The sequence below is a fragment of the Pezoporus flaviventris genome, unplaced genomic scaffold (genome assembly GCF_033815535.1).
Source record: "Pezoporus flaviventris isolate CSIRO_AGI_PZ_B2104156 unplaced genomic scaffold, CSIRO_AGI_Pfla_v1 ptg000029l, whole genome shotgun sequence".
Classification (NCBI taxonomy): Eukaryota; Metazoa; Chordata; class Aves; order Psittaciformes; family Psittacidae; genus Pezoporus; species Pezoporus flaviventris.
The window spans coordinates 19,007,192-19,029,250 of record NW_026892577.1 but is presented as its reverse complement, the minus strand read 5'-3'; the positions used below and the strand labels follow the sequence as shown (position 1 = coordinate 19,029,250).

The window sequence follows — 22,059 nt, the reverse complement described above, 5'->3', positions numbered from 1 at the left end:
TGTGTTACAGAGAGATTGTGGACATTCATGAAAAGGAGAATGCCTTGGACATTGTGACAGAAGACAGAGTTTATCACATTGTCGCAGAGTCACCAGAGGATGCCAGGTACAAGAGGAGGTTTTGTTAGGTTTGTCCATTCAGTGCAAGTGTGACCCAACTTGCTCATGGGACAGCCTGGGAAATGTAATCACTTCCCTTTTGCTGGAGAAAAGAGGGGATTCATTCCTGACTGTCACTTTGTGCTTACTGGGAGGTACCACACCTACTCTGAGGACTCCCAGTTGCAGCTTCTGGGATGGTGGTTCAGCCTCAGAGGACTGCCACCTTCTTATGTGGCTGTGAGCATGCTGAATTCAAGGGTTACTTCAGGAGACACACAAAACCTTAACGTAAACTGGAACATCTAATAGCTGATTTATTTATTAAATGGAATCTTGAATCAAACAAAAAGTCTATTCATGTTGTCTGTAAATGATTGCGAGAGCAGCTGGGTTTTACCCAGGAGACAGAGAAGAGGCTGCAGCTTATCAGTCTGTAGTGTCATCTGATAAATTTTTCTCAGTGCAAAGCAAATGACTCATGTCCTTCCTTCTTGGTGTCCTGGCCAGACAGTGGGGATCAGTCATTTAAGGGCAGGTTGGACCACCTATTCTGCCTATGCAAAGCCAAGTTAAGAGGTTACTGTCCATAGCTGCTCATGTCTTCCCACTTTTCCCACTGCTACCAAGGCTTCTACTCTCTCAGCTCAGCCAGTGTAGCTACTTCTCTGATCTACTTTAATCTGATTCTATGAAGTTATTTAGGGTTGTTTATTATTTCATTTGGATGTAGGAACAGTGTGGGGGAAGGTGTTTAGACACTAACAGAAATAGTCTGAAGAACAGCCACATGAACAAGAAACAGGCAAATTCAAGGGGCAGTAGCTGAAGAAACAGTAACTTCTGAACCCAGAACTTCCACAACTGGAAGGAAAAGGAATGGGCCTGCCCTAAGATAACATTGCAGAATTGCTAGAAGTATAAAACAAATGTGGCCTCTGTCAATGCCGTATCAAGTCTCTGTTCTGAGGCACAAGAAAGCACCAACACTTATCTTGCAGTAGCAAGATTAGCAGATCTGATAGAGTATCCAATTTGAGAATCCTTCATGGAGTCTAGATGTTTGTCGATAATCATTGGAAGCTGCAGATAAGAATCTGCTTGCTCTGTAACAGAGATTAGCCTCGAGATACGTCTGTAATGAGAAGCTCTTTCACAGCCAAATAATTTAACTCCAAATTAACTTATAAATCCTGCACGATTGGCAGCCAGAAGACTTTTGAGTTTATGAGCAGATCAGAGAGACACTAGTTAGAAAGGCTTTCAGCCGCCTCTAGGACTCTAGTCCAGCAAGATTCCCAACTGATCCTGACTGCTTTACAGCTACTGTATGCTCTTCTCAGTCTGCCGACATGTGATTATGTAAAGCGATTGCCTGCTTCCAGTTCCTTGAATAGCAAGTAGAAAACTGGATTTTGTGGGAGCAGCTGTCAGTGGGTTGGAGAACGTGCACAGAATTTTCATAGATAAATAGGGAGGGAGGAAGGATGACATTAGAATCTGGTATGATCAGCCCAAGAGACATTTTGTACTATAATCCTCAGGAAATTGTGAATGAAGAAATTTTCCCGCTGGCAGCTCTCCAGGTTCCTTGATCATATTCTACAGCTAGTTTCACTACCCAAATCTTAACTGTGAGTCTGTTTCTATTGCCAGTGGTTGGTTTAACGTCCTGAGCCGAGTACACAGTGCTACAGCGCAGCAGCTGAGGGAAATGCAAGATGAACAGGCCAATCCAAAAAATGCTGTGGTGAGTTACTGTGCAACCAGTCTGTGCACGTGCTTAGAGCCCTCTGTGTTTAACTGTTCTGTGCATGTTTTGCAGTGATGTAGTTCATCAGCTGCGTAAGAAAGTTGCACAATTATTATAAAGAAACAACAAAGATGATAGAACAAAGGGTAAGCAGTGGGGAACATGGTAGTTGTGGTGGGTGGCTCAGCTTCATCACTAATGGCTGTTTTTGGTTTGAGGGAAAAATTGGAGCTGCCTTATGCAGATAAAATGCCTTTTGATGGGATTATAGGACTAGTCTGGGACTTCTGTCTGGGTCACAGTTACTCCAGACAGAAGATACACAGTTGGGAAGAACAATGTATTTATGTATTTTGCCAGTACTGAGATACCAGTGAAAGTTATTTCAGACCCTCATAATGCTCTTTGGAAATTTGTAGCTCTTTTTCCTCCAGTCCTATGGAGCCCTTGCACATCTTCTCGTGCTGTTCAGGGAGCAAAGGTGACTCACTCGTGCCTTTCTCACATATTAATTTCTACTCAAGCTGTTAGAATTCAGAATGATATTTTCAGTTCCAATCCCATTCATGAAGGAAAATGTCTGTAATTTAAGATGCAAGCAATTGCTGTTCTCTCTGTCTTTCTCACTGTACAGGGAACCCTGGATGTTGGGCTTATTGACTCTGTCTGTGCCTCAGACAATCCTGATCGGTAGGTACAGCAACGTGACCATCTCTTAGATCAAAAACTCTCTAACATTTTTGTGGGTAGGTCCAGATTTTATTTGGGGTTTACATTTGTTTAAATTCATGAGAATTCTTTTCCATGTAAACATAACTGAAGTGTAGCTTGTTTCAAGCTGTGTCATTTCACAGGCATGAATTGCACACCGCATATGTTTGCTTTGAGTGAAAATGGTCTTCTTTTCCTCTTTAAAGTGGAAACAGCATAATCTCAATTTCAAGGAATTATAGGTTTACCTATTACTAACACTGAACGAAAATGTCCAGCAAAAGCAGCACTTCCGGTTTTTTAACAGAGTAATTTTGTTATAAATTTAGTGGAAAGAAACACCAATGTGGAAAACAATGGATAAATTGAGAAATCTCTATTGTTCTTGAAATCTTTGCAGTGCAACAGAACACAGACCTTTAGTTCACAGATTGGTTTGTTTCAGAGAAGACACATTTCATATCACTTACATTAACATTTAATTATTTCCCACAGTGTTAACAGGTTCAGCCAGGGCAAAGATTCTTACTACAGTGCTGGAGTAAAATGTTAGCTATTATTTACCTCTGTGGTCTGTTTTTCTTTTTTTCTCACACAGGTTATCAAGCCTTTGGGGTTACTAGTTTAGGAAATGCGTATCTTGTTAGCAGACTAAGATTTCATTAATCATAATGTTTTAGCCAGTTCTCAGCATGGCTTCCTCGTAGTTAATCTGTGTACCAGTAAAAAAACCTAGGCACAAATAGTAAGCTGAACAGAAATCTGTGTTTGCTTTCAAAGCTTTGAGTCTGTCCTCTTGGAACTGGTCATATTTGTATTTTTCCATTTTCCTGTAGAGCATCAATTCTGTGCAGAGCTGTGAATGTTCTTTTGGGAGGACGCATTTGTCTGTTGCAAGAGAAGAACAGAATCATTTAGGAGTAACATAATGTTTTTTCCTCTATTTTGCCAGGATCGGCTCATACTCTTAAAAACCAGTCTCAAACCCATTTTAACTTAGGACCCTGTTGGGACCTATGTTTGCTACTGCATGCCTGGTGTTAATAACTATGAGGATAATGGCTGTACTAGCTCAGTCTAGTGGTACTAACACTAGCTCTGTACGATTGGAGGATAGAACAAAGTCCTGTGCCTATGAACCCAGGACATTTTACAGCTGGTCATTAACTGATTAATGTTTTCTAGTCTTCAGAAATAGCTTTTGAAAGATGTTTAATTCCATTTATCTGGTCCCTGCATTCATCAGTTTTCAGATCAGCTGCAAAGGAGATGCTCTTAAGTTTTTCTACACTCCTCTGTAGTTTGTATTCAGAGACTCTTTCTGCATTGTATATGGAAAGGTAGAGAACATGGCTTTGGGTGTGCTGTGAGTTGAGATATTTTTATGGTTACAACAATTTCAATGCTTTTATTTTCTGGCAGACCAAATTCTTTTGTGATCATCACAGCAAATCGAGTTATTCACTGCAACAGCGACACTCCTGAGGAGATGCATCACTGGATCTCCCTGCTGCAGAAACCAAAAGGCGAATCTAAGGTTGATGGCCAAGAGTTCCTTGTGAGAGGTAAAAGGAAATGAATGTGATTATGATACATGAAACTCGTCTTCCATTTATGATCTGTAGGGAGGTGTGATTGCAGCTAATCCCATCTAACTGCTCCCCCAAACCAATCATTCCTTGCCCCTCTCCACCTTCCTGCCTGCTGCTTGTCATGTCCTGTGTTATGCTGGCACTGACTCATATATGATTCCCTGTCAGGTGGTTTCAAAAAGCTAAAGCTGGAAAAAATAAGTACTTCTTTATATGTTTAGTTTTTGGATGTTAGTTCTGTAGCTTATTTCAACATGTCCAGCAAATGCTGTCAGGGAACAGGAAGGGAGCATGACTGCTGTTTAGGACCAGCTGGCTTAGACTGACCGTGACATGACACTGCAGCTTTTGTTTTCAGAAAGCGCTGTTCCTTCTGACACCTGTCATGTAGAGAGGGAGGGAGTGAGAGCTTTGTGGGATTGCTGTTGTCCTCAGCTAAACAAACTAACCTGATGAGGGTCGACATAGCGAGATGAAAAGAATTTTGTCTCTGTTTAGAGCTTAGTTGGTGATGGAGGACCTGATGCATGAGTTCTGATCACACATATTACAAATATTACCCCATTTGCCTCAAATATTTTTAAATTCCCTTAGTACTTTCCGCCCATCACATGGTCTTAAAGGTATGAAGACACTCCTGATCCCATCTGTGGAAGGCAGGAGCATGAGCAAATTGCCTTACGCCTTCCAGAAAGTGTCTGTGATGAATAAAGGTCTAAGAGTACCCGTGGCAAGGCAGGAGGACAGGAAGAAGAGGGTTACCAAAAGTGGGTTACCAAAAGCTTTCCACCCTAGTCTTAAATATTTTAAAAAGATTAAATGATATAAAGCAGAGTATCAAACAACAGTGTGAGTACCTTAAATTTTAAATACTTAATTGCAAGGCAGCAGTTCATCTTGTATTGTTCATTAGTTTAAGATAAAAGGGAATGCTACTTTACAAAGTCAGTGTATGCTCTGCACTTCATAGTAAGTGTGACAGTGGTGTAGTCATGAAGGCACATGTTCAGGAAGGTCTGTTTCTTTATCTTTTCTTTATATGGAACCTCTGGGCTCAGTCCCACATTCTTTGAACTTTTTGCCTTGTGGGTGGACATTACCTTTTACAGATCTGAATAGAAAATTGCCTTTTTGACAGCTTTCACAACTCAGACTGTTATGTTTTCTTTTATAGTGTTGAATGTAAAATGAGAGGAGACATATTTTTCTTGACCATGGGAGGAAGAGATGCATGTATCACCAAACCTTTTTCATTGAGGTTTGGATAAGCATTTGGCATCTCTTTGGAGAAATGAACTGTAAAGTATTTTTTCACGTTTGTGACTTGTGAAAGAAGCATTCTTAATAGAGGATGCCCTCATGGTGATGACAAACTAAACCACAGATTATTAAGAAAAAAGTACATAGAGTTGAAGGATGGAACAGCTCAGTGGAAAATTTTGGGCTACTTTCTTACAGAGGCTGTACAGAATACTGCCACAGCCAGTAAAGCAGAGCTGGTAGGTCCCAGCATGAGCCTTTTGCAGAGGGGTGGAAATCTTGTCCCTGAGTTAGAGAGCCACCAGGCAAGAGACAAGATTGCTGTGATGGCAAAACCATTGACATGTCTGTATTCCTGTGCTAGGCTGGCTTCATAAGGAGGTTCAGAGCAACAACAAGATGTCCTCTCTGAAGATGAAGAAACGCTGGTTTGTTCTGACAAATACTGCCCTTGACTACTACAAGTCATCTGAGCGCACAGCTGCCAAACTTGGCACACTAGTGCTCAATAGCCTCTGCTCCGTAGTACAGCCTGATGAGAGGGTCTTCAAGGACACAGGTAAGAGGAAGAAAGTGATAATGAGCAGACGTCCATGCGTGAAGTTCCCTGAAGAAGGGATAATGCAGGAATGTAGTGGTGTGTCATGTTGAGAAGGTGGTCTTGATGTTATCTGAGGCTTTGTGTCTGGCTTCAAACATCTTTTCTCACAGAAACTGTAAGAGACTTGCAAGAGTGTGCAAGTGACAGTAAGTCCCTCACCCCTGATGGAGTTACACAGTGCTGATGTTTTTTCACTGAGTAGTGTTACTATTTGTATCGGCAAAGGGACATGAATTCTTGTAGTTGACACTGTAATTATCAGAACATCTCTATAAATAACTGTCACTTTGTAGCATGACCTACATTTGTCTCTGGGGACAATGTTACTGTCTTAAATAACAGCAGTGGCATACACTCTTTTCTGTAGCATAACTTAACTCGTTAGAAACAAAAGTTTATAAGGGCCTCTGTTTGCTTTCTGTGCAGTGTCACACAGTTCTGAGAAGGCAGGATCTGGCATGATCCTCCCTGGCTTGCCTTACGAGTTCAGGAGGGAAAAAGGGTGAAATCCTCCTGACAAAGAAAATGAGCCTTAGAACAAGACTTGAAATACTGGACATTTTGAGTAGTGGAATTACTTGGGGTATTTCTAAAAGGGGCTCGAAGCTGGAAGCATTTAGTAAAGTGAGATGAGAGAAAATTTCTTCTGCTTACAACAAGTAGTCCATGTTTTTGATCACAACAAGTATCTAGGGCTGCTTTTAGCAAGGCGAATTTGTCACCTCTCAGTTTATGACAAATACAGTATTTTTAAAAGCTATGAGAATTCATTTGGCTATTTGACTGGGTGTTATGTGTAGAATGGTCATTTTCTGAGTGATGAATAGCACAGTGTATCCCAAATACTGTCTGTGAAAGTGACTTGCCTGATTGGCAGGGAAGTATTCATGTTATACTGCAAGATCTATCTTGGAAAGCTGTCTTTGTACAAAATTTGAATTAGGACCTTCCTGCTGATAAATATGTTTTGGGAATAGGGGCATTAATGTGTATCTAGTCAATTTTAACTAGACAAGCTATATGTTGCTATCAAAGCAGCAAGGGTTTTCTCTGACATGTGCTACAAACAGGAAGAGAATCATAGAATTATTTAGGTTGGAAAAGACCTTTAAGATCATTGAGTCCAACTGCTAACCTAGCGCTGCCAAGTCCATCACTTAACTATGTCCCTAGGCACCATATCTACATGTCTTTTAAACACCTCCAGGGATGGTGACTCCACCACTTCCCTGGGCAGCCTGTTCCAATGCTTCACAACCCTATTGGTGAAGAAATTTTTTCCCAGTATCCAAACTAATCCTTCCCTGGTGCAGCCTGAGGCCATTTCCGCAAGTCCTATTGCTTGTTCCTTGGGATAAGAAACTGACCCCCACCTCACTGCAACCTCCTTTCAAAAGGTCTACCCTGAGCCTCTTTTTCTCCAGGCTAAACATCCCCAATTTCGTCACCCACTCCTCATAAGACTTTTTTTTTCTGGACCCTTCACCAACTTCATTGCTGTTCTTTGGACACACTCCAGCACCTCAGTGGCTTTCTTATAGTGAGGGGCCCAAACCTGAACACAGTGTTCTGAGGTGTGGCCTCACCAATGCCAAGTACAGGGGGACAATCGCTTTCCCTAGTCCTGCTGGCCACACTGTTCTGATACAAGCCAGGATGCTGTTTGCCTTCTTGGCCACCTGGGAACACTGCTGGCTTATGTTCATCCAGCAGTTGGACACCACCTTGAGGTCCTTTTCTGTGGGGCAACTTTCCAGCCACTCTTCCCCAAGCCTGTAGCATTGCATGGGGTTGTTGTGACCCAAGTGTAGGACCCAGAACTTTGCCTTGTCAAACCTCATACAGTTGGCCCATTGGTCCAGCCTGTGCAGATGTCTCTGTAGAGTCTTCCTGCCCTCCAGCAGATCAACACTTCTGCTGAACTTGGTGTTGTCTATACCCAACAAATTTACTTAAGAGTGCCCTCAATACCTTGTCCAGATCGTTGATAAAGATATTAAACAGAACTGACCTCAGTACTGAGCCCTGGGGAACAGCACTTGTGACTGGCCACCAACTGGGTTTAACTCCACTCATCACCTGTAGATGCCACATGATGGCACTCAAGATGATCTGCTCCATAACCTTCCTGGGCACCAAGGGCAGACTGAACAGGCCTGTAGTTCCCTTTTTGTAGATGGGTGTCACATGTGCTGACCTCCAGTCAACTACATAATATGGAAGCAAGTTTTACCTTCCAGCTTCTTTATTTCTCCACAGGCTATTGGAACATCATTGTCCATGGGCGAAAGCACTCTTACAGACTGTACACGAAGCTGTTGAATGAAGCTATGCGCTGGGCTTCTGCCATTCAAGGTGTCATTGACAGTAAAGTTCCCATCGAAACACCTACACAGCAACTCATTCGTGACATCAGGGTAGGTGGCATTATGCTAATTACCAAGTGAGTTGGGAGCAGCCAGATCACCACTGGCCTTACCCAGTCATTGCTGAGAATGTGGCAAGAAACGAGGTTGCTGTACTGGGGCGGGGGGGGGGAGGGGGAAGGGAGTGAAGAAACCTAAATGACTGTGAAACTAAACAATCAAATCTTATGTTAATTTTACTTTGAATTAGCATGTTATCTGATCTATGTAAGTCTAGGCTACAACTGTGTGTAATTACAAATTGCAAATCCCTGTTTCATCCTTTCCTAAACATCCTCTGGACACAAATATAAAAATTTCCATTCCTACCAGCCATGTGACTTTGCTGTACCCTGAAGTCCTCCATGTACCTTAGGCTTGAGTGGGTAATAGCAGAGTAAAAGGGCAGAAAGAAAACATCCTTCAAAATAGCAGAAATTGTGCCACTGTAACAGGAGTAGTTATTGAAAAGGCTTCTTTCCAGAAACTGTAGCAAATTAAATGTAGAATCATATTAGAAGAGAGACCAAAGCATATTTCAGAAGAAATGTAATGAAAACATATGCATTGTGATGAGCTCTAAACTAGATGCAATTGTATAGTAACTATTTGGGAAGAAAGAGCTGGGAGTGATCGTGGAGAACCTTGGAAAATTTCAGCTCGGGGTTCAAGGACAAATGGAATGTTAAGTATTATTAGGAAAGGAATATAGGATGAAATGTGGAAGGTGATGCCAATATATACGAGAGTGACAGGCCCAGATTTTTAACACCATGTGCACTTTGGTTGTCCATTCTGTAAACACATGGAGTACAACCAGGCAAATGCAGGGAGGCCAGTCTCATTATTACATATTAAACATGGCGGATCTGTGATCAGAAACTCTGTTAACCGTTTACTGTTGAAAGCTTGAAGGATATACCAGGGAGGAATCATGTCATATATGTCTGTTACATGCCTGCATTAGGTATCAGCCACAAGCCACATTTGAAGTGAGGATCCTGTGCTTGGTATGACCCAGTGTGGCTATTCTTGTGTTTAATTTTCAGCAATAACATAGAGAACAGTTTTGATACGTGAATTATGCTTTTGTCCCGTAGTCCCTCTATGGACCTCCATAAAATTAGATAAAGGTGGTTGAGCTTGAACATAAATGTGTAAGGACATCCTGTGAAGGTCTGACCCCATTTAAGGATCATTATAATCCTCTTTTATTTCTTATTCCCCCCCCCCCCCCCCCCCCCCCCAGGAAAACAGCACAAACTTTGAAGTTGTGGAACAGACATATAGGAGGAACCCAATCTTGCGATACACCCAGCACCCATTGCATTCGCCATTGCTCCCACTACCATATGGAGATGTTAGTGTCAACTGTAAGTATTTTATGCATGTGACAGAATCTGCACACATTTTGAGGATCAGTGTGGAGCCTAAACACCACAAAAGTGGTCTGTAAGCACTCTCTGTGCAGGTGAAGTTCATTTGGGTTTACATTCATTTGGGAAGCCCACAGGGTTCAGAGAGGGAGCAGATCCTTTCACAGCCCAGAATTTATTCTGTGTCCACTGTCCTGGATCTTAAGGACACTAAGTGTTAAAGTAAATAGGGGCAGGCAGTTTATCATCTGTCTGTGCAGCCTGTCATCCTTTAGCTGCAACTGTGAATAGCTCCAGGATTACATTATGCAACTGGCAGTGGGATATTATTCCCACATACAGAAGCTGCTGTAAAACCAGATGAATCGTTTCTTCAAAAGCTTCAGGAATGTGAAAGAGCTAGACTGTATGGTAGGCCACCAGCAAACTGAGGTCATTAGCTGATGATTCCAGACTGTTTGGCAATACTAAAACTGAAAGCTGTTGCTGAAGCCCTAGAGAAGAATCCCTAACACAGAATGACTGGGCCACAGAATCTTTTCAGAAATTAATTTCAATCTGGATATGCAAAGCAATGTATATGGGAAAAACAGTGTTGCATGGGTAGCGATCTAGTTGTGCTTAGGTAAGTGAACAGAAATTTACATAGCTTTATGAAAATGTCAAGTCCTGTGCTGAGCACAGAAACACAACAGCTAATGCAAGGTTTTGAAAGCTTAGAAATGAAAGTCTCTGTGTGTCTTTACTGATGTATCATGCACCCGCATCTTGAATACAGGATTCAGTTTGGCCTTTCACATATTAACAAAGATACAGGAGAAGTAAAAACCTACTCAGAGATTAAAGGCATAGAAAGACTTGCCTACAATTAAGAGACTAGATAGAGGAGAACTCTTCAGCTTCAAAAGGAAGCTTTTAGGACTAGAGTACTATCATGGAGAAAGTGAAAGGGGAGTAACTGCTCACTCGTGATACAACAATCAAATGAAGTGGCAGATTAAAAGCAAATTAAAAACAAATTCTGGAATACAGAAGAATTACAGAGCAAAACCACTGTGGAACTTGCTACAGGGCTGTGTATTGGTACTGTACAATTAATGCATGGCCATTGGGGAAGCAATGGCTGTACAGGAGATTCAGAAGGACCTACAGCCCCAAAGATGTGTCAGAGGATGCAATCCTGCAGCAGTATGGTAGTATCACACACTTCTGAGCAATTTAAAGCAGACATTCAGGTGCTTCAGAAACTTAAGCAGATTTGGAGTAGGCATTTTAATTCTAAACAACAGGTAAAAGCTGCATCAGTGGTAGAGTAATTTGCCAAAATTCTGTGTTGGCTCAGGGGCAAAACATAGAATATTGGAAATAAACAAGCCAGGGTTTAGTGCCTGCACCCAGGCACCTAAAGCTGTAACTGCATTAGTGACTCTTCACTCTACAGCTGCTCTCAGGTGAGGAGACGTCTACACAGAGTTGACTTTCTGCCACCCTTTCTCCTTTGTCTGCAGATGAAATGCCAAAAGCTGTCTCTTGGCACCTCATCTGCAGACACTGAAGCCTCAACTAGATTTCAGTGCTAGTTTTCCTTAAAAACATGACTTTGCTTTTCTGCACAGTGTATAAAAAAAAATGGATTTGCAGTGGTAGCAAGTTAGGTGTTGGCAAATGCTAATTATATCTGTATTTGTGCATGTAAAGGGGAAGCATTAGTCAATTTTAAGTACAAAGTTCAGGAGATGAGCTAATGCTCAGGTCACTTTTCTTTTGTGACAGACTAGTACAGTTGCTTGTAGTGTTGCTGGGCCAGTAGAACGTAACGCTCACTTCTTGTCACCTTTGTGATTGTTCCCCAGTGCAACAAGAGAAGGGTTACAGCAGCTTACAGGATGAAGCAGTGAAGATCTTTAACTCCCTTCAGGAAATTGAGACAGTGTCTGACCCCATACCTATTATCCAAGGCATTCTTCAGACCTGCCATGATTTAAAGCCCCTTCGTGATGAAGTGTACTGTCAGCTTATCAAACAAACCAACCACATGCCACATCCCAACAGTACTGGGAACCTGCACCACTGGCAGCTGATGTCATGTATGAGCTGCACTTTTCTTCCTAGTAGAGGGATCCTGCGCTACCTCAAGTTCCACCTTAGAAGGTAAACATCCTTTTTATTTGCAGCCTGTAACCTTTCTGTCTGCCAGTCTTACAACTGGCTGTTGTAGTTCTCTCTCTCATCCTCCTCCTGTGCAAACATTTTCCTGTGGTGTTGCAGCCTCCTACCTTTGTGCACAATTTTTGCTACCAGTTGTTCTGTTAGGTTAGTTATAAGGAGGAAGTTTTTTACTGTGAGGGTGGTGAGGCACTGGAATGGGTTGCCCAAGGAAGGGTGGTCAAGGCCAGGTTGGACCGAGCCTTGGGTGACATGGTTTAGTGTGAGGTGTCCTTCCCATGGCAGGGGGGTTGGAACTGGATGATCTTAAGGTCCTTTCCACAGTTTGTAATTTTCCAGTATGTATGTGCTTACCTAAGCACATAGTGCTACAATTTGTATTTCTAACCCGCTTTAACTTCCAATTTTCATGAACTAAATAACTTACATTTCTTTCTAATTCCTCTTCAGCATCTAATGCAGCTTTCCAAGGAGTCTGCACTGAGGCTGAGCTGCAGCCATGTAATCTCACTCCATTCATTAATGATGAGAAAGATAATCTATTTAATTCCTTCCAAGCCAGGAAGGAACATGATGAAATCTGTGCTAATACACCAAATAGCTACACCAGGGGCTGGTTCTAAAAGATGCTGAGGAATATTTCATGTCACCATTTCATGGTTTTATCACTAGAGTTACAGATATTGTTACACTTAGAACTGCTGGCTTTGGAGGAAAGAGAGCTGTGTACAAGCATCTACTTCCTATCTTCCTGATTCAGAAAAATACTGTAGAGGTGGCTCAAGCACAGCCAGCAAATTAAAAAACATGAATAAATGAAAAAAAATTACATTCAATTTTATAGTTTTTAATCTCAATTTCGTAAATTGAGATGGTCGATCCTATTATTTTCAGCTGTTACTAAACTCCGGAAAGTTTGAACTGTTGCTGAGAAATGCCACCAAAGTGACCTTGGAATGACTAATAAGATCAGGTTGTATGGTTTAGGAAATAAATAGAGTTCATTTTTCGTGTGGCTGCACTTGACATCAGTATCTCCACTGAATGCTTTACATACAGTAGTCTGAATTATATGGTAATATGTTACATGGTAATTCTGCTTCACTGTGTAATGGGTTTTTCTGCTTCTCTTTACAATTAGGGTAAAAGACCTTTTTCCAGGCTCAGAAATAGACAGGTACGCGCAATTCATAAGTGATTCCCTGAAGAGAACAAAGACGAGGGAGTTTGTGCCCTCCCAGGAGGAAATTCAGGCGCTTCTCACCCGTGAAGAAATGACCACAACAGTATACTGCCATGGAGGTGGCTCCTGTAAAATAACCATCAATTCCCACACAAGTGCTGGGGAGGTAATGCATTAGCAATGTTACATCTAGCTCTAACTAGATGTAAGCACATCTCTCTGTCTGGATATTGGCTTTGTGGAAGGGACTCCCTTTTCCCATTCAACTCCAATTTCTTGTTACTTTTTTAGGTACAGGGTTTTTTTGCTGTGTCTGCAAAGTCTGTAGGGAAAGCTCAGCTTATTCTGCAGGTTCAGAATTAGGCAAGGCCTATGCCCAGGCTGTAGAATGTCACTTAACAATTGTGTTGCAAAATCTAAACAGTTTTGGTGTTCTGCCCATTGGAAAGGTAATAATTCTGAAGACTTGCTAAAACACAGTTTTCTGGACAAGTTGAAATTCCAGTTCATAATGTAGTAATTCTGGAAGAGATACTGTAACTTAATCGTTGGCAGGTCAGAAGCAAGATTTCAGATTATAATAGGTATGTCTGAAAACATTAGTGGTAAACAGATGTAAAAACAGTAGTAAAGAGTGGAACTGTTATTAGAGGAACCAAGAATGTCATCACATAAATCTCTTATGTGTCTGCACCTTGTACAGAATTTTAACTCCCCCATCTTCAAAAGGGTAAAGGAGATAGAAAAAGTTCAGAGAAGAACAGCAAGGATGATCATATGCAAGTAATGACTTCCTTGATCTTTTAGGGTCAGAATTCTTTAATATGAAAATGAGGTAACTAAGGGAGACATGTGATAGAGGTCTATGAAATTTTGAGTGAAGAGGTACTGATTCTTCCTTGTGAAAGTGTGCGTAATACCTGCTCTCTGATCCCTCTCCAATTTTGCAGGTGGTTGAAAAGCTGATCCGAGGTTTAGCAATGGAGGACAGCCGTAACATGTTTGCACTATTTGAACATAATCAGCAGGTGGACCGTGCTGTTGAGAGTCGGGTGATTGTGGCTGATATCTTGGCCAAGTTTGAGAGGTAAAATAATGTTTCATAAAACCTTTAACCCCTAGTTGAATGTTACACTTAAGTGGGTAAGTGGTAGTGCAGTCTGGTAGTTGTATGCAAAGCAGCTGCAGTGATTCAACCATTCACTGATTTGAGCTTCCCTGGTAAGGTTCAAGCACTGTTTCTCACTGTGAGGAAAACCATGTTCACATCTGTTTTGGTGAAGAAGCTTGCTTTATTCAGGCAAAATCAGTAGTGCCTTTATCAAAGAATAATGGTTTGCTAGCAGAGCTCAGCAAGGTTTGCTGAAGTCTGATAACAAACTTGCCAAATTACATCATAAAAGCTATACCAGAAGAGAGAGCAAAGATTTGAGCATAGAAATGCAGCTTTGATTTCTTACTGTGGGCTGTGATTTTGTGGCTAGGCATACAAAAAAAAACAATAAACAGTGCAAGAAACTGCAGTGCCAGTATCTATTTTACAGTGGTTCTAAAGACAAAAATAAAATCGTTCCAAATAGTGGCAAGGTTGATGTTTTTCACAGGCACAGGATTACAGGATCTAATGGAAACAGTAGCTTGAAAATGGGGACTACTTTGTGTTCTGCCCCAACTCTTGCATTTATTATCCAATTTTTTGATCAGATATATTTGATAAGAACTTTGGGTCCTTCTGAATCAAACTTTCATGTGACTTAGAGGGAAAAATGGAAGTTACCAGCAAAGTCTGCTGCACTGAAATTGTCCTGCTCAATTAGGTAGTTTTATACCCTCTGTTTCAGAAATCCAGGTGTATCTTCATACTGTGAGTTGCACTGTGGACATCCCAGTACTGTGGTGCTCCTGGTTACTGATTTGCTCTCCTCTCACTCTCTTTTCAATATTACAGACTTGCTGGGTCTGAAGAAGAAGAGGAGGAAGGACAGTGGCAGCTGTATTTTAAGCTTTATTGCTTCTTAGATATTGAGAATGTTCCCAAAGATGGGGTGGAGTTTGCCTTCATGTTTGAGCAGGTAAGCTTACTCTGGAAGAATGATTTAGTTTCCAGGGTGGCAGAAGCACACAGGAGTATACAGAAAAGTGGCTTACCTTTGCATTAGAAGTGGGAATGCTTGTTGGAACAGAAGAATTTGATGGGCTGAATTTTTGCCTGGAATCTATCAAGCAGATAGACTGTGAAGTTCTCTAGGAATAGGAGTATTAGCAAAAGCAAGAAAAATGAACAAGGGCTTAAAAAACCTTGAACACCAATGATAATAAAATGCTTTTAAAATTTAATTTTGAAAGATACAGAAATTTGGATAAAGATTCAAGAAGAATCATGAAAACTAGCTGCTTGCGAAAGTATAGGTGTAAAGAAAACTGGAAAATCTGGCTATCTATCTGCATATAAGCTTACAAAACCAGCACATCCTTGCGGTGCTACAGGAACTGACTAAAAAAAATCTGTCTTTTGGGCAATTTCTTTTGATTAATGGAGAAGCACTAGAAGAGTGGTACAGAAAAAGGAAAAGAGAATGTAGTTGACAGTATTGATCTGCTGAGTAATCGTTTTAAACCCCTATGCTTCGTAGCACAATGATGCTGGTTAGGCGGGAGGTCACACTCTTATGAAATAACCTTGCAATTAGAGATGCAAAACTAAACTGACTGGAGTACTCAGCTGTGTGATTTGTCCCATCTTTATTACTTCTAATGAACACTGATCTTGCCTTAGAAAATTATAGCTGTTGAAAATTAGTAAATATGTGTTAAAGGGGTCAGTGTCTTTAAGAATGAAACTCTCTGATGGTCAGATGGTTGGCATGTACATCACACAGCCAGTGGTTCCCTGAGAAGGCTTTCTTGAAATGAAGATTAAATGTTGTTAACTACAGAATGAGTAGGAAACAGTCAGGAACAAGACATCATGGTACTCTGTAGAAATTCAGTTGTACCAAACTCCCTGTTGACAAGGCTTTCAGTCTGTGTAGCTTTTACTAGCAAAGAGGAGGGGAAGAGAAGTAACAGTCGGAGTAGATGTTATCCAGACATTAGATGGATGTAACAAAAAAAGCATGTAAATATATTTAACAGAAAAACAGGCAAAAGGAAGCAAGAAGACTGGGGGAGACATCAGGTGAAAGAGGAGGAGGTGGAAGGTGCTGATGTGCAATGAGCCTGAGGTTAAGAGCCTTGAGTTTATTATATCTAACTTTCTGGTATTGAATATAATCTCCGCATAGGAGCTATAGCTGGTACAGCACTAAATAAATTGCCTCAATTATGGTCTCTCCTATCTATTCCAGACTTTACAAGTCCTCATTGTAAGACTTTCAGTACAGGATAGGAGGCCCTCAGAGATCTCTGTCCTGTCCAGGCTTGCAGAACTAGGTGTTCTCCACACATTGACTAGTTGCAAACTGACTTCTTTATTATAATTTCTGCTCTAACCTCTAGAGTTGTCTTTCCTGCTAGGAAGAACAGATGCCAGAGGAATCTGTACATGGATCCAGCTGTGAATAAAGTGTGCTTCTGCTTTCTAATGAGTTTGGGGGACTTTTTGTTTCTTTGTAGGCTCATGAAAGCCTCATAGATGGTCATTTTCCTGCACCAGAGGACACTCTGCAGCGCCTAGCAGCTCTACGGTTGCAGTATCTTCATGGAGATTATTCTAAAATAAGTTGGACCCTTGATGGAATCTACCCAGTTAACAGGTTAAAATCCAAAATACTGCACTCAACAAAGAGCAGCGGCACTACCAGTCATACTCTGGAGAGGAGACGAACCAGCTTCCTTGAGGGGACTTTGAAACGTAGCTTCAAGACAGGCTCTGTAAAGAAGCAGAAGGTAGAAGAGGAGCAGATGATGGAGATGTGGGTAAAGGAAGAGCTTTCAGCTGCTCGGGCAAGCATAGCACAGAAATGGACCAAGCTTCACGGACTGTCTCAGCATCAAGCCATGGTGAAATACATGTCCATTGTAAAGGAGTGGCCAGGTTATGGGTCAACTCTCTTTGATGTTGAGGTAAGTGATGTATAAACTCATGTTTTGGCTACCAAAAGGCATCAGTCTGGAGAGCAGGTGCAGCTATGTGTACTACATTGCTCAGCAGCCAAAGGGAATTTTCTGAACTGGCTGAATTTTGCCATAGCAAGCTTAGGGTGAGCCTACAATACCACATAACCGAAGAGGTGAGGCACAAGAGAGCACAGGGTAAACAAGCTGGCGCATCCTGGTAAATGGAGGGAGACAGTGATTCCTATTTCGTTAGAAGAGCAGTGAAATTTGGGAATTTGGGGTGGGGGCCTTAAGAAGATGGTGGTTAGTGAAAGCAAAATCAGAACAAAGCTCTGTTGTCCCTGCTGGCTGTTCAGCAGAACACTACAACAGAAAATGCTCAGACGGTGTCAGTCAGACCACTTCTAGCGCAGGAAGGCACAGTTCCAGTTTTATCAGTTTTGTTGCTGCCTAGGTCAATTACCATAGGAAGTTGCTTGCTCTCACTATATTATCTATAAAATACTAAGAGGAATATTGGCTTCCTAAATCACTTCAAAAATCTGATGAGAGCTGTTAGCTATTATGTTATTTATTGCTCAACTACTATTTCACTCACAGCCATCACTTCTAAATCTTTGCAGCAGGAGTGCCTACAAGATTCCTTCTGCAGACATCCTGTTTTTTTCTATTAGGGTGAAGACTTGCAATGTTCTATAGGAGCCAGAAATAGAGGACTTTACCTTGATTCAAGGACTGTGTCACTGAATTTGTGCAAAATTTCTTGTTTTTCTTTCTGCAGTGCAAGGAGGGTGGATTCCCAAATGATCTCTGGCTTGGAGTTAGCACTGAAAATGTGTCTGTCTACAAACGAGGGGATCCTAAACCACTAGAAACTTTTCAGTATGAGCACATTGTTTTCTTCGGAGCACCACAGCCTAACACCTTCAAAATTACAGTGGATGAGAGAGAAATGTTCTTTGAAACATCCCAGGTATATGAAAGCACAAGAGTTACTGCATGTGAAGTTTTACTGGCACTTCAGCAAAGCTCTTGTTTCACAGGACTAGACAAGTTTATATGCAACAAGTCTTGCTAAATGGACTGGACTGCTGAGGAAAAAGATGAGGGGGGGGAGCTTAAGCCTGAAGTGTCATGGTACCTCTTCTGGAATACAGGGATTAACAGGAAAAAAAAAAGATGCTGGCTAGAAAGTGAATGAGGTTGATTGAATGGTTTTCCAAAGCACTGGGAATTTCCAGTTTTGGGTGCATATGCATGTGCTTGTTTTTTTTCATTCCCTTCCAGTATATGAATGGGGAGTTCAAAAACACCAAAAAAGCTTAGTAGCATTAAAGTTGTTTTTCTTTGAGCTACAATCCTTTGAAGTGTTGCCACAACAGAGCACAAACTTGCCAAGCATTTCTTTTTTTCTGTCGTGTTCACATTTAGTACTACATGCAAAGTTTGTAGTGCCATGACTTTAGAATGGAATCAGTGATATTAGATGTGCTTATCCTCTGTTATTATATACCCTCTCTAGGTGGGCGAGATAATAAAGATCATGAAAGCATACATCAACATGATTGTGAAGAAACGCTGCAGTGTCAAATCAGCCACCAGTGTGGACAGTCGTGCCAGCATCTGGACTAGGTGATATAAATTAACTGCCACACATGAGAGGCAGTTGTTTGATGGTTAATATTTGCAACTCGCCAGCACAAGTGTAGCAAAGATTTTTTTTAAAAACTCCACTTGCCTGACTACTGTATTTCAAAACTGAAGTGACATCTACAGAACCACAGGATTTGCACCTCTGCCCAAAGACAGTAAAGAGTAACAACTGTTGTTAAATATTAATGACCCAAACCTTGTTTTTGCTTTGCTTGTCTGATGAACAATGTACCTTAAAGAAGAGAAATCACAAGCATCCTCCTCTTCCTACGTGTCTCTCTGCTGCTTTCACCTGTCATACTGGCAGAAAAATCCACAAGAATCTTTTCTGCACTACAGGAGACAGACTTGAGCTTCCTTATGAATTTCCAACAGGCAAAAATCTGTGATCATGGGATCTCAGCATGATAGGCTAAAAGAATATGGGTTTTTATTTATTTTGCAAGCAACTCCAAAATAGAAGTCACTGTGGGCTTTTTCTTCAGGATGTACCAATGATCTGATCTGGTCTTAAAAGAAAATGCCTTTGAAAAATTGAAGCCAATTAATTGGTCAAACCCTACTTGAGAAAGCATTAAACAAACATAAAACCACCCAGTGTGATTCTTTCCCTTGCAATATAAGTTCCCAGGTCCACAACTGTAAAAAGTGGCACTTTAAGTTAAAATTCTAAGTCCTCCAACATAGGAGAAAACCTTTGGGACTAACACCACTGAAGCAGGTCAGTGGGTGCCATTCTGAGAACATTCCAAGCAGCACCTAATGCCTAAAAATGAATGACTGTCTTTCCCCCATAGAGCTGAGGAGGTGAGATTGATTTAGCTGCATCTCCAAAAGAGCTTCTCTTCACAAACTTCAGGTTTTGGATGGAGGTCAGGGGTTTTTATAGCGAGCAGCCTGCCTGTGTTACGTTCCTTCTTTCTCTGTATGGGATTTTAGGATGACTGGGATTCCTTAACTTCAGTTTTAAGTTAACTCTTTCCTACTGAGCAAATAGATGCCTAGATAAATTGTTACAGGCAAGATTCTCACTTCCCTTATGCTACTGTAAGCAGATGCCAAACCTTTCATCCTCCTCCCAGTTCTAATTGGAACTGCTCCCATCAGTGAATCCCCAAATCCACTTCCAATCTCCTCTAGGTCCCCCGTCATCAGCAAAACTTGAAAACAATGGTGTTTTGCCAAAACAACTGCTTCTTGGAGGGTTTTACAGCTACTTGCCATTTAAAGAAGCAGATTTTTTTTTTTTTGTCAGTGAAAGATGAGAGTCATCTTCAGTCTCTTGACTTCAGAAACTTGATTTCATCATTTAAAACAATATTCAGTATCAGTCACATCATAAATCGGTTGCATCAGTGATCAAGAAACTTGGTGGCTAGCCATTTACTATGACCCTTGTCTAGTCTTGGGATCCCAGAATGAAAAGGCCCATTCAGTGTCTTAATGAAACTGAAGAGATGTATGTGATGTGGGTCTTGTTCCATGTTTGAAATCAGACTTGTCCAGTTCTGTAGAAGTGGCAGATAAGGCCTGTTAGCTATGAAATAGAAAACTCATAGAAAAAACCCTAGGAGTCAGTATGCAACAGCTTCTGTTTGAATTCATCATCAAATTGTGCCATGTCACTAATACTGTGACACACAACACTGTAGTTCTGAGCTTGACAGTACAAGAAACCCACCTGTACATAACTCATGCTTTGCTCTCATTTCCACTGCACTGCAGCATGTGCAGTCACTCTGTCCACTCGCCACACAACCAGTCTAAAAGGACAGCCACTGCTGTACATTGTAACTTCAACTGGAGTTTTGCCTTAAATAGCTTTACCGAAGGATCCTACAGACATCCCCTGCTTGTCACAAGGAATGAAAAGTTAACCAGGTCATGAGTGAGAGTGAACAGGAATGTAGAGGCAACCTGATATAAGCAACGCTTTATATCTGTCTGTACACTGACTAGATCTCTTTATGTATCAGAATAGCCTTGATTACCCCTGTCCTAACTCTGCACTAGCTCTGTGTTCTGGCGCTTGGGTTGCTGCAGGCAGCTTGAACCCACTTGGAAATGTAACTCCCATTACTATTTGTTGTAATTTTGCTTATTTCTATTACAGAATTCCTTCTGCTGTCTTTTTTAATTTGTAACTGGCTTTACAAGATGAAAGTTTAATAAATTATTGGATTGCACAGACTGTATTCAATCACAAACATTGTGTGCCCGTGTTAAGATGCTTAGTCAGAGCTCTAACACTCAAAACTTGTAAGTGGGCATCAGTGGCATGAGGAGACAATGGCCCTTCCTCTCAGAAGCAAATTTTGCCTTTGTGACGAAGCTTATAGAAGCTTGCCGCTACAAAGGGGAGGCCTTGGTTCCAGCTGCAGTTGCTCATGCTGAGGCTCAGTTACACCTTTGTGTATGTCCCATGTGAGCTCAAGGGACTGGTTCTGAAACAGGTACTATGGTGAAAGCAGAACAAGGAATGAATCGGCTCCAAAGGCCTGGGCTGCAGATCATCTCCATCAGCTTAGAGCAGATCTGCTTCATCCTTCTCTTCCACACATCCGAAGTCACTAGTAACAGACAGTCCCGCTAGCTCAAACAAGCTGCCAGTTGCACTTCTCACACAATAGCATGACCCAGCCATGGTGTTCACCTAAGAACATGTGTCACTGAAGTGGTAAATCTGGATTGGGGCAGCTCAGCTGTCAGCAAGACAGACAGGCTCTCCACTAGCAGGCAAAAGTTCCCTCAATCCATGCACAGGTATGGAAAACAAGCAGTGATGCATAATCCCCATTAATACAGTGTCATCCCTTGATCATATATTCCAAGAGATTTGGGGCCTTGGAGATAGTGCTATGCAAGTTCATTTCCATCTGTTCACAGATTTTTAGTTTCTCCGTACTTACTACTTTGCATAGACATGCCAGGTCTTTCTTTGAGGCTGGAACTGCCTCTGCTTCCTTCAGCAATTGCTTTTCTTTCGTCAACTGCTACACTACTTTCTGTGTACTTTCAGAGACACATCAGCTCTGCCTCGTTTCTGCTTGGGAAGCCTTAAGCCACAACAGGCATCTACTGCTTGTTTGGGTGGAGGAGGGTGTCAAACCCAGACATAGGCTGCTTGGCCAACCTACTGTCCTGTACAGCCCTTGTGCGATGAAGCACCAAGGCATCCCACCAGAGCCCACATACCCCCAT

General features: G+C 41.6%; 1 protein-coding gene across 2 annotated transcripts in view; it reads left to right on the top strand.

Annotated features, from left to right (window-relative positions):
- Nucleotides 1-21,044, top strand: part of LOC133272328 (unconventional myosin-X-like) — a 96,155-nt gene extending 75,111 nt beyond the window's left edge. For both annotated transcript variants that reach the window (XM_061459436.1, XM_061459435.1), the window contains 14 exons: nt 11-106; nt 1,756-1,849; nt 2,487-2,542; nt 3,986-4,128; nt 5,780-5,974; nt 8,276-8,433; nt 9,671-9,794; nt 11,651-11,948; nt 13,105-13,312; nt 14,097-14,233; nt 15,095-15,218; nt 16,762-17,211; nt 17,987-18,178; nt 18,728-21,044. In XM_061459436.1, coding sequence (XP_061315420.1) covers nt 11-106; nt 1,756-1,849; nt 2,487-2,542; nt 3,986-4,128; nt 5,780-5,974; nt 8,276-8,433; nt 9,671-9,794; nt 11,651-11,948; nt 13,105-13,312; nt 14,097-14,233; nt 15,095-15,218; nt 16,762-17,211; nt 17,987-18,178; nt 18,728-18,841 — 2,389 coding nt within the window. In that variant the 3' untranslated portion in view covers nt 18,842-21,044. The remainder of the gene's footprint in view (nt 1-10; nt 107-1,755; nt 1,850-2,486; nt 2,543-3,985; nt 4,129-5,779; nt 5,975-8,275; nt 8,434-9,670; nt 9,795-11,650; nt 11,949-13,104; nt 13,313-14,096; nt 14,234-15,094; nt 15,219-16,761; nt 17,212-17,986; nt 18,179-18,727) is intronic.
- Nucleotides 21,045-22,059: the final 1,015 nt, after the last annotated feature.